Source organism: Acipenser ruthenus, chromosome 2 (genome assembly GCF_902713425.1).
Source record: "Acipenser ruthenus chromosome 2, fAciRut3.2 maternal haplotype, whole genome shotgun sequence".
NCBI classification, from domain to species: domain Eukaryota; kingdom Metazoa; phylum Chordata; class Actinopteri; order Acipenseriformes; family Acipenseridae; genus Acipenser; species Acipenser ruthenus.
In genome coordinates, this window is record NC_081190.1 from 7,753,013 (window position 1) to 7,766,466 (window position 13,454).

The 13,454-nt window shown below is 36.7% G+C and overlaps 1 protein-coding gene across 1 annotated transcript; it reads left to right on the forward strand.

The window, feature by feature from the left end:
* Positions 1–6,256: 6,256 nt before the first annotated feature.
* Positions 6,257–13,239, forward strand: LOC117973331 (transmembrane protein 174-like). The gene is made up of 2 exons (XM_034925376.2): positions 6,257–7,392; positions 11,484–13,239. Exons 1-2 carry the CDS (start codon positions 6,707–6,709, stop codon positions 11,605–11,607), a joined length of 810 nt encoding a protein of 269 aa, XP_034781267.2. The 5' UTR covers positions 6,257–6,706; the 3' UTR covers positions 11,608–13,239.
* The last annotated feature ends 215 nt before the right edge of the window (positions 13,240–13,454 follow it).

Consider the following 13,454-nt stretch of genomic DNA (forward strand, 5'->3'; position numbering starts at 1 on the left):
TTTTCTAATCACTCCCATATAGGTCATTTGCAGTGAAAAGTAACCCCCCTTTGAGGTTCTCCGATCTGTGTGGAAAGAGCTGCAGGGTGGTGTCAAGGTGTTATTTTAGGTGCTTCTGGGTTGGGATATCATTGGTCTGGTCTCCTGCAGCAGTTAACTTAGCCAGAAAATGCTTCAGTAATGTGCAGAAGCAAGCTTGTTATCCAGAGGGTGGGATACATTCTGCTTGAGTAGAAGAAAGCTTGCCATGGGGACTGTAAAACCCTTCAGTCCCATTTCTCCAGGGGAGATGTGGTCAACATAAACTCTTTCAAGAGGAGGGGTAGGGTTTTCACTGATGCAGAAAATTCCTTGTAAGCTGATAGTTGCAAGATGATTTCTTTTTAATGAGTTGCTGATTGCATTAAAAACAGAAGTGTATTTAGTATACAGTTCAAGGCAGTGTGTGGTTAAATGTCATATTCCATGTGCTTGTATCTCAACTCCGTTTACTGTACAAAAAGGATGGGAAGGAAAACCCCTTCGTTCACTTTTCAGACTAAAATGCTATACCCTGTCCCAGCAGCCTTTGAAAGGTATCAATGCATAACACTGGCTACTGCACACTTAGTTTGGAATTTAAACGTATTAATATGCTAAACTGATTAATTTAGGAAACAAATGTTTTGATTTATTGTGGACTCACTTTGCTTTCTTTTTCTGTAATCAAAATATCTTTGTTTTACTAAAAAAAAAAAAAAATAAATAAAAAAAAGTCAAGTGTGTGGGTTGGGTTTTTTTTTATTATTATTATTTTTAAATAAACTACTGGTGTATAATTTACTTCAGAAGCATACCATTTGTTAGGAGCCTAGATTTTGAGTTGATTGCATTTTGCATTGTTGGTTAATAGTGCAATATGCATCAATTATTACATTGTGCACAAGTTCCATCAAGGCTTCTTGTGGGCCAGCATTCTTCAGTGACAGTCTCTAAGTTGTATACATGCATGGGTGGATCAGAGAGTAGTATTTGATTTTGAAGGTCAGTTTCCAGATAATCAGTGACACTACTCCAGGGTCCCAATCACACTTGTTCTCTTTTGCTTGAAGGTTTTGAATAAAGTAAGCAGCAGGCTCTGGTGTGGTAGGGGTTCCCTGTAGAGGGAATGTTTGGATTGTCATCAGAACTGCTTGGAATTGAAAAATGTTTGTATATCGAGCCAGACCGTTACCTCTGGATAGTACAGGGTTGTAATAGTCAGTATTCCTCTTTGAAGTGCTCCTGTGGAATAAGGAAAAAAAAAAGTTATGTATATTCATCATGTTGAGTGAGATTGACCTTCCACTTTACCTCTCTCCCTTGTATACATAAAGCAGAGAGAAATACTGAGACCGCAGCTGCCAATGAACACACAATTAACCAGAAGGGTGTTTGTCTAACACAGCACATTACACCAGTCTGCGCTCACAAACCATTATGCTCATAGATCTATGAATAAACAGCGGGTGAGTTTTTGGGGTGTATATATTTTTGGGTGTGTACAATCCAACCAGACATTCAGACGTTAGGAGCATCACAAGCTTTAATAGAAACAAACAAGAAAAGGTATAAGTGTGTCCAGTTTGTACATAACATATTTAACCCATGTACCAATGTTAACCCTTTAATGTACAAGGGTCATGTGTCCCACAAATAAAATTGCTTACTTTCTTATTTTTGCAATGAGGTGCAGAAAACAGTGTTTAAAATGTACTGACCGGTTGGATCTGGTCATCTGGCCATTTTGGTTATCCAAAGGGTCAGTTTCCTCCTCGTGATTCTTCAGTCGGTCTCAAATGTATTTTAAGAAGAAACCATTTGAACAACCGCTCAATTCCTTCTGTAGCTTATGGTGTTAAACAGGACCGATATGCTTTTTGCAACATCCTCTTATAAATGTAACCTTCAAAGCTAACTGAACAATATAGTGGGCAGAAAGACTCTTATTAGAGTCCGAATAGTTGAAATGGATTTCTTTTTTATAATGTTAAAATGTCCTTGCAATAAAAGTTATATTAATATTTCAAGCAATGCTTATTATACTGCAGTAAAACAACATTGCAGACTTCAGCAAAGACAAATGAAATGTTATCAAACAACTTTTTTTGGCAGCATTGCAATAATTGCTGCCTGTAACAATTGGCTTCACTAAGTTAAACTATACATAATGTACGCAATTGGTTTTGAAATTTCTCAAAGATTTCAAAGATTTGGTTTAATGTGAAACAAAAAATATGGTGGTTGATCCCATGTTTAACTTTTTCTTAGTAAAGGCATATCGCTGTATAAAAAGAAAATGTTTAACAAGAAATAAGAGATGCTGATAGAAAGCATAACAGGAAAGGAGATGAACATTAGAATTAAAAGCTGTACGACATTAAGAATTTGAAATGGCCAGATTGTGAAAGCAGTAAAAAGCGTACCTGAATTATGTAAATAATATGCCTTTTGGTTAATGTTATAATGTATAACGACTATGCTTAAGCAAAAAATAATAAATTTTTATGCAACTTTTACATACTGCTAAACCTAAGATTGGTCAATAACCTGACAATGCAATTCTGCCTTTGCATTCAGCACTTATAAACCATAGTTATAAAAAGTCAACGTAGACACTTTTTATTGTGATTTGTGAATGCTATTTTTGGTTATCACAGATTGACAAAACATGTGCTGTTATGGCAAGTACAGATTTATAATTGGTTTAGGTCATGGAGAAACTTTAGTGCATTTACATCTCCCTAATATCCAAGCATTTGGGAAACACTGCTTAAGACTGTTATAAACAGCCAATAACATATTTATAAATGTGTTAAAGCATGGTATCAATAACATTGGACAAGTATTAATAGCAGGCTATGACAATGTGTTAAAAGAATAGGTAACTATATGAAACATTAATCATATCACGTGAAGATTTATGCTGGCAATGTTTTCATTATTAATCTGTTATTAAACTGTTATTCATACTTTATAACAGTCAAAACCTTTAATAGCATATTTAACAATGCATGCTTAACTAAAAACCGAAGTGTGACCTGAATGCTTTCATCAGGTAGGTAATACTGTGGAGCAGTACTGTCCTTTTAACCTGTTTATTATTTGTGATGTGAAATAACCTGTTCTATTTCTTGTTCATATATTATAGTTCCTAATAGGGTTAATGCAGCTGTAACTATATATAGTAATATTAAACCTCCAGGCTTGCCTGTGAGAAGCCCTTCTTCAGTATATGGGGCGCATTGCGTGATTGCTTTGCAGAAAGCAGTACTTTTACACACCAGAGAAATGGAAATTTTCCATGCTGGGCTGATTGTTTACCTATTGCAATATGGTTTCACATGGATAGTTACTGTATGTATAACATCTCTGTCATACACTGTAGTGTAAAATTGTATTTGACAAGGTGGATCAGCACTCTAAAGCTTTCCACAGTCCATGTGACTGATTCAAAGAACTAAGTCCGTCCCGGCCCGAAAATAAAAACCAACCTAATTACCACTACCTCTTATAAAGAGCCTGAGTCTCAAGAAGAACTGCAGGAAGACGATGCCAGCCTTTTGTCATTAAGCTATGAGCTCCCAAATATGGTAAAAACAGGAAAGTAGACTTCACGTCAGCACACAGTAAATTCATTATGCACGTTTGTATTAGAAATGGATTGTTTTGTTCCCCCCCACATGCATTATTCATTAATAACGCTGTCTGTTTCTGTGTGTTCTTCTTGTCTGGTTGCTTTCCATGTCTTCTAAACACAGTATGCAGCATTTCTCAAAACCCCAGACATGATGAGGATCTTCACATCATGGTTCCAATGAGAAAGGCTAGCTTGTTTTACCCACAGACTTGGATCTGCTTATGCTTACACTTATATTTTGGCGTCTGCTTCAGTTCCGTAATCATCAACCTTCTTTAATATATCCAGATGTCTACTGCCCTTTTAAAGATGGTTTTAAAAGGAAACTAAAGTAGATACAGAACCCACATTAAATTGGTCTTTACATAGTATACATTTTCCTAGTATTAGAGGTTAAAAATAACATGCCCGAGTTTCATGTTTTGTGAATAGACCAAACTTTAGACCATTTTTGGTATTCATTAACATTTCCAGGTATTATTGTTAATGGAAACAGGACTCCTTTGAAGCATTTTTTACAGAACAGAGTTGCTCAATGCTTGTACTTGCAATCCGTGCCTAGATTCTCGATTCTGTCTTCTGGCCTGGATTAACATCAAACCAGCCTGGTCAGTATTACAAACTCCTCATTTTACTTGATCAGCTATGCAAAGACATGATAGTGGACAACCAATTTGTGGGAGAATCTGTATCCAAGACAAGTCAAACATCCCAGAAACACACAACTGATCAGAAATGCCTGGTGACTGATATGAAATGACAATGGCACAATATCCCAAATACCAAAAACAGATGACGAGCCATCTGTATCTGCCAGCCCACTGCAGTAGGAGCTATGCAGGATGGATTTTCACTTACAATACTGCATGTGTGTCTACGGTTTATCTTGTGTGTTTAGGGGATTGTTGATTTACTATCTTCCCAGCCTCACCTCTGTGAGTTTATGTAATCCATTGCTTGCTTCCAGTTTGGTGGAACAGGCACTGATATCCTAATGCACCACATGTGGCATGCAGATATCCATCACCTGTAACAGGACGAAAAGACTCCCAAGAGATATGATCTCTGGTGCTGTCAGCATGAGAATGAAACAAAGTTCAGATTCAGTCTTCACTGAGCATGTGAAAGATTCAATGGTGCTTCTCCATGCCAGCTGGAGCGCTCCTTGAGACCCTGGATTGACTCATTCCCAGTTCAGCCCTTTTATTCTGGGAGCCCCCAGTGGTTCTACTGATTTCTAATCAGGATATGATCCTATTTCCAGTTCAGGCAGCATATTCCATTACGGTGGACCTACTGAAGATGAATTGATGGTACACACAAAAAAGACTACAGTGACCAACTATGATGCTGTTTGCTGATTTTTTGTAACATAAATGCCACAAAGTTCATTGAGTTTTTTAACTGAATGGATAGAAAACGTAATTTAATTCTGGATCAGTACAGTCTTACTATTTGGTCTTGTAAAACTGTAGTCGGCAATTGCAGCAAAATAATTTGGACTGCATTAACCCATCATCGATTATTTTTTAAAGACATAAATATGTGCTCCATTGCTTGCAAGAACCTTTCTCAAAATGCCTTTCTTTGTTTAAAAAATGCTACTTGAATGTGGTACTCATTTCAAAGAGGTTATAATCTGCTAAAGAAAAACAAAAAGAGGAAGTGGCAGTATGGCTTTAAAGTGGACCCTGAAATTAAGAGGGCCACTAAATTATTTAAATAAATGAAGTGATGTGCTAGTCAACATATACATGTACCTACCACAGAGCTAGATGAGAATCATTTCCTGAAATTACTGTTGGGAGGGTTGGAACTACAGTAGCTAATGAACAATACATCTCTGCAAAACTGACAAATTGGTGTGTATGATTTTTGGATTTCAGGTTGACTCGAGAGCTGGCGCTAGGATAAGATTACAGCATCTGGATGTGATGCAGATTTCTGTTTGAATCTGCAGCCAGCCAAGTTTCATTAGACAAAAATAGGGTAATGTATCTTATGAACTGGGCACAACTGTGTGTATACAGATATAAAATGGTTTTAATAAAAATGCATTTTTGAAAAACAGAAAACAATTAAGTTAACCATTCGGAGACTAGAGTTAAGAGTAAATACAGCTTCCAATTTTGATTGGGTACCAGAAATACCTCTATAGTAATATATTATTTTGAGAGAACTAAAATAATTATAGTTATACAAGGGATGATATCCCTGAGCTGAAATGAATTTTTGGACGCAGAAAATAATGCATTTTCATCCATGACAGTTCCCTTAACAATATACAAAAAATTTGACCATGATTCGTTTCTTCTGATAACTTATTGGGTCTCATGTCAGATCCATTTTGTTATTAAAGGTGTTATAACCTGTTGACAATGGACAGAAGTTTATTACAATACATCCTTGAGCACAAGGTTTCTTAGTTATATTCCCCAGTTTATAGCACTGTATTATTGTAGCACTTTAATTATGTTTATAAAGCACATAATAACACATTTTAGATGAGGAATGACTTATTGTTAACAAATGTTAAAACTAAAATGTTACCCCATAGTTTGAGGAGCAGTTTTCCATGGTTTCACAGACCCATAGCAAACCTTGGACTATATTACCTAAAATAACATTAGGTAGTGCAAGATTAGTGCTACTCTGTGAAACCAGCCCTCCAAGTTTTTTGGGCAGGTATTGGGTTTTCAGAAAATCTACTACCAATAATATTTCTTTTTGATGTTGTTTTAACTTTTTTGCCTGCAGTTGTTTTTGTGTTTGTGAATTGTTACTGACTTGCCTGGTAACTCTGGAGATAAACTTGTTAGTTGCTACAGGATTTAACGGCTGGCTAGTCTCTGGAACTAAGGAAGAACAAACTCCTGTAAAGTGGAGTTCAATTCACCAGGCCATCCTCGTGTTTTGATTAATGTATTACCTAAAATGCAAGTGTTATGTTAAACATTTACAGCGCAACAAGGTTATTTATGCAGCTTGATGTAAGTATGTCGCTCACACAAGAGTTTAAAGAAGGTAGTCAGCAGATGTGTCCGGCAGATGGATCAGTCACGCAATGACACTAATCGTACTATTACTAACATCAACACCAGTAACGGTAATAACAATACAGAAGATGTATCCGTGAATGTCTTCTCCGTGACTCCTTACCTGCCCAGCAGCTCTGATATTGAAGTGTCCGATGGTGACAAAGCTGGAGCTACCTTGTTGTTTTCTGGGGTCTTCTTGGGCTTGGTTGGAATAACCTTTACGGTTATGGGATGGATCAAATACGACGGAAGCACGTACTTCGAATGGACTCAGCTACTCGGACCCATCCTCCTGTCTGTCGGAGTCACGTTTGTCTTGATCGCTGTCTGCAAGTTCAGGATGCTCACATGCAAGACATGCAAGCAGGCTGATGACAGGGTGACAGAGGGGGAGCAGCCGCCCTGTGGTCAGTCCTTTGTTTTTACTGGCATTAATCAACCCATAACGTTCCATGGAGCCACTGTGGTCCAGTACATTCCCCCTCCACATGGCTCCCCGGCACAGGATGGCATTGTCATGACCACGGCTTCAGCGCCTTCTGCAAATAGGTCTCAGAGCAATACCCCACAGAGCGGGGCACCAGGAACCACGATATGCCCCCCACAATACTTCACAATATTCCCCCTGGATAATCCGTCCTTTGTTGGTGAAGAACATTGCCCCCCTTACCAGAGATCAAACAGCGATGATTGCAGGTACTGTCTATCACTCCACAATCAAAAATGAATTGCCCGTTTGTCATATGTACTTCAAAAAATTCGGAACTCTCTTTATTTAGTTATTTTATATAGGCGATACATGTTTGTGTGTGTGTGTGTGTGTGTGTGTGTATATATACACTACCGGTCAAAAGTTTTAGAACACCTCCATTTTTCCAGTTTTTATTGAAATTTACGCAGTTTAATGTCTCAATGTACTCTGAAATTAAAGCATAGAACAAATAAACAATTGGAGATAAAAAAGAAATCATGGAATCGTTTTGTTTAACAAAATTTAATCTAAATTTTTGACTCATCAAAGTAGTCACCTTTTGCAGATATAACAGCCGAACACACTCGTGGCATTCTTTCTACAATGGAAATCAAATATTGTTCGGAAAGTTCTTCCCAACACTGTTGCAGAAGTTCCCACAAATGTGTTGCACTTGTAGGTTGCTTTGCTTTCACCCTTCTGTCCAGTTAATCTCAAACCAGCTCGATGGGGTTTAAGTCTGGAGACTGTGTTGGCCATTCCATGATTTGAAGCCTACCGTCTTGTTCTTTTCTTCTAAGGTAGTTCTGACATAGCCTGGAGGTATGTTTTGGGTCATTATCTTGCTGTAGGATGAACCCCTGACCAACTAGGTGTATACCAGAGGGTATTGCATGGTGCTGCAAAATGCTGTGGTAGCAGTTTTGGTTCAGGGTGCCACTCACTCTGTGCAAGTCGCCGACTCTGGATCCAGCAAAAGAGCCCCAGACCATTACGCTTCCTCCTCCATGTTTGACAGTTGGTGTCACACACCGAGGAACCATCCTTTCGCCTACTCGACGGCGTACAAAAACCCTGCGTGATGAACCGAAGAGTTCAAATTTTGATTCATCGGTCCATAAGACCTTCTTCCAGTCTTCAGTAGTCCACTGGCGGTGCTTCATGGCCCAGGCAAGCCTCTTTTTCTTATTTTGCCATCTTAGCAATGGCTTTCTTACTGCCACTCGACCTGTCAAACCTGCAGCTCGAAGTCTTCTCTTCACAGTTGAAACTGAGACTTGCTTACTTCGACCAGTGTTAAGCTGTGCTTGAAGCTGTTGTCCTGTGAGCCACCTATCACGCAAGCTGTTGACTCTCAGAAACTTGTCTTCTGATTCTGTTGTGGCTTTGGGTCTGCCAGACCTCTTCCTGTCAGAGTTTCCTCCAGTTTCCAAGTGCCTTTTGATGGTGTAGGAAACTGTACTCACTGACACCTTGGCTTTCTTTGCAATTTCTCTGAAGGAAAGACCTACACTTATAAGGGTTATAATGGTCTGTCTGTCTTCCTTTGTTAATTGCCTTTTTCTCGCCATTATGAGAGCAATATACTACTTCCTGCAGTACAATACTGTCCAAATAATGCTTAAGAAGGTGTAGTAACACAGTCTGTTCCAACACTGCTTTTATACAGACAGAGGGTTTGTAAGTAATCAACAAAAGTTGGGACACCTGTAGGAATTGTTAGCATCAACTTTCAAGGCTTAATTTACTTCCATTGCTGCAGAACAGCTGTAAATTGTTAACCCATTACTTGTTCCCTGAAAAAGGCCTTTTTGTATAACTCTGAAATGTACATTATTTTTCAGTTTTTGGTAACCTAAACCTTTTTTTTTAACCTCTGGCAGTTTACCGCTTACCTTTGTACCATTTCAGGTTATTCACTGGACTTGAATTGCTTAAATTTCAATAAAAACTGGAAAAATTTGGGTTTTCTAAAACTTTTGACGGGTAGTGTGTGTGTAATATATATATATATATAATAGTTGTAGTCAAAAGTTTAAATACCCCAGTGGAAATGTATAATTCCTAGAAATTTCTCAAACAAAAAAATTTAGGAAAAATGTTTTGCTTTTGTGGATGAGGAAAAAGTTACAAGAAATAGATGTCTACACTTCCTTTTTTTTACTCAAAAAATGCTAATTTAAAAGTATTCATACCCTTTGATGCTATGATAGCATTGTTTACAAGGTGCTTGGAATTTGAATATGATAATGCAGAACCTAATTCTAGAAAAGTCTAGAAAATGCTGGATTGTAAGTGAACATTTTTAGAGGATATAAAAGGGTTAAACAAAGGATGATTGCTGTCATTACCAATAAGTCAATATGGGGAAAAAGTAAAGAGCTATTTATTGTCATAAAGCTGGAGAAAGATACAAGAAGATTTCCAAGCATTTGAGTATCCCAATTTCAACTATTGTTTCTATTATCAAGAAGTACAAGATGGTACTGTCACAACACTCCCTTGGTATGGAAGAAAGAAGGTTCTTTCACCAAGAACAAGTAGAAAAATTGTGAGGAAGATTAATAACAATCTGAGATTGACTGCCAAAGATATTCAAAGTAAATCGACTGCAAGTGGGAGGTTTCCATTTCAACCATATGTTGAGTATTGCATGGTGAAGGTATCAATGGTCACAGGCTAAGGATCAAGCCACTCTTAGGAAAACATCACAAGGTCAAAGGTTTTGTGGAGTGATGAAACAAAAATTGAGCTATTTGGTCACACTGACAGTCGTTACATTTGGAGAAAGTCTGGTGAGGCGTACAAAGAGAAGAACACCATACCTACTGTCAAGCATGGAGGTGGTAATATCCTTCTATGGGGCTGTTTTTCCTCTAACTGCATAGGAAATTTAGTTCCAATACATGGTAAAATGGATTCCAATCATCTGAAACCCTCCGCCACAAAACTTTAAAGCACAACTGGACGTTCCAACACAACGACGATCCAAAGCACACATCAAAATCTACATCAGAATGGTTAAAGAAGAATAAAATCAAGGTTCTAGAATTGCCTAGTGAAAGTCCCAATCGAAATCCGATTGAGAATCTTTGGTATGAGTTGAAGAAGGCTATGCACAAGAAAAGTCCTCAGAATTTGAATGAACTGGAACAATTTTGCGTTGTAGAATGGTCAAAATCTCTAAAGAATCATGCCAAAAGCTAATTGACAAACATCCTAATCGTTTAAAAGAGGTTATTATTTTAAAGGTGCCTCAACTAGCTGCTATTTTCATTTTCCTTGTCAAGGTATGAATGCTTTTTAAATAAGCATTTTTTGAGTTTTGCAAAAAAAACTAAAAAGCTGAAATAAATAATTATAGATTCTATTTCTTTTAATTTTTTCCCCTCATTTTTTCTATAATTTGTTTACGAGAAATTTCTAGAAAATTGGGGTATGTACACTTTTGACTACAAATATATATATATATATATATAGAGAGAGAGAGAGAGAGATATGTGTGTGTGTGTGTGTGTGTGTGTGTGTGTGTGTGTGTGTGTATATATATATATATATATATATATATATATATATATATATATACACACACACACACAAATTAGATAACTAGACTACTGAATACGACCAGTGAAAAGTTGTTGTTCCCGCTAAACTTACTAAATAATAATAATAATAACTTGACAATATTATTGCAGAGACACATGAATGATGTTAAGTTTTCCATTTGTTGTTTACTGTTACAGATTTACGTCATATTAAAAAGTGGCATCTAAAGCAAACACCACAGACCATTTCACGATTGCATATTCAGTTATTAGCGCTTTGCTTTGTTGGTGTATAGCAAACAAACAGAAGTGTTTATGTAAATTGCAGCATTTGTATTGAATAGCATCTTTTCAAATGTAATAGCGAAAAAAGTCGGACCCGCTGCCAATATTTTATGCCTCCCCAAATTTGGGGGGGCACCGGCCTCTACTGGTCGTGGCCACGAGACATTAAGTCGTACGCACGAGCTATTATCTCTTAGCCACGAGATGCATATTTTTCTCTCGTCTTCTCCTGTGGTCCGTATTTTGTAGGTTAGTATTTTGTTCATATTTCATTTTATCTTATAAATCGACTCAATGGAGACCAACTTAAGAACCTACTTTCCATGTCTTTAAAATATGTATATTATTATATGCAAATGAAAATCTTCTTATGTCGTTCTCAGTTTCTGTCAGTGGTTTATTTAGCACCCTTGTCTTAACAATCTTGTGGGATTCATGGCTGAACAGCAGCCTTTCTCATAATGCTGTTAAATCCTCTACAGGGCTGATGAGACTCAAGAGGAGCCGGATGAGAGAATCGCAGGAGACCAGCCACATGAAAACCTCGCGCCTCCACCTTATGAAGAAATATTCTCCCTTTCCTTGTTATCTGACAGTACCACATAGTTAAAGATAATATTTCTGCGGGCAATGTTGTGATGTAGTTTTGTATTTCACTTTAAGAATTATTTTTAAACAATAAGTCTACTTATTTTACAATATTGACGTTGTACTGTACCTGGCTGCCTTTAGGTCCGTTGTGTAATCTCAATGAAGATTGACAGCCCCACGTCATGGTGTTAATTATGTCGCCAGACCTTAATGTCTTAAAGTACCACAGTCATAATGATAGTAATATTATATCATAATACAATAAATAAACGTCACAAATAATAGAATGCAAAAGCCATTATTATAAATCTCAAAGGGAACGAAATGCTTTTTTGAAACTTATTAAACTGACCCTGGAGTGCAAATCATGAACGTATTCCAAATGACAAAAACAAATAAGAAGTTACATATAAAACCACACAAGTTAACAAGTAACGTAGCATGTGGTCCCAATTAGATGGTGCGCTATTCTCTAAAAGACACGGAGCTGAACTTTACGCTCCGTTGTCTTTATATAGCAGTGACGAATAAAGTCAAGTTTATGGAGCTTTTCGACTTTGTCTTGTGATTTTAAATGTCTGTCATGTCATTTTCGTTTAACACATAAGAACGAGTTTCATTTCTGTCTTTCGATTGCCCATATTTTTTAACGGCTGCGTTTCAACAAATCCCGACTGGCATTAATCTAATGTTACCCTGGGTAGCGGTCCACGATTAATGCTAATCCTGGTCTGTGAAAATAGCATTACATGGTTTCACAGACCAGGATGTACATTCTAACAGAATAGCAACCTTTTTAAAGGGTTATACAATTAAGTTGACATAATTATCTGAAATATTTTTGTTATAATTATTCTGAACCTTTTTTTGGTTTGGACATATTTTGTTAAAGATGCTTTAACAATTAACAGAATTACAGGATGTAGTATCTTGGTGCAGACATTGTGTGGAGCAGGAACTCCTTACTTTATTGCGAGATCGTAAGATCAAATACGGTAGTTCTTTCTACCAGTTATCACTTGCTATTGCCATCCATTAGCACCTGTTCCTTTATTCCAGTCGAATCGTAATTGGTGTCATGTTTTTTTTAATACGACACAGGTAGGCGAGCAAATCCTACCCGCATTGTACATGTGGTATGTGTGAAAATACATGAACCACACAACACAAGCAAAACGTGATGTACACGTTTGGAACTGCATAACGCAGCATTGTGTTACATAGACTAATAAAGAGTTATATAATAAGTCTAATTTAATATTTAAAGAAGTATTAAACGTTAACATGTGACACAATAAAACAATTTGTTTTCTGATTTGAGTAACAATAGAGCCACTGGAATAGGATGGAATAGATTATAGTGTAAAACCAAATGCCTAAAAATTAAACATACATCTTATTCCAGATTTTAACATTACAAAGCATGCAAATGTATTTAATTTCGGTTTGATTCTTAATCACCACTTGCGATGGATAAACTACGTTTGTGTGCTTTATCAAATTAATTTAATGGTGACAAAATGCATTCCTTTTTTATATTGGTCTTTTTCACGCAGTATCCTCCGTGGGTTGGTGCAGTTGTAACACGTGTTGCAATTGACCCTATACAACATTAGCTAAACTATATTTGGGCACATGAAGCTTGCACTGAAGGAATATATATATATATATATATATATATATATATATATATATATATATATATATATATATATATATATATATATAGTGACTCAGTGACATATTCTTGCTTGAAAAGACCTATCATTTTATGGATGTTAAAAAGTTTAGAAAATAGTTTTTTTTTAATAATTGCCTTATGTGAGCATTTTTATTTTTCAATGAAGATGTTCAGTTTTTGA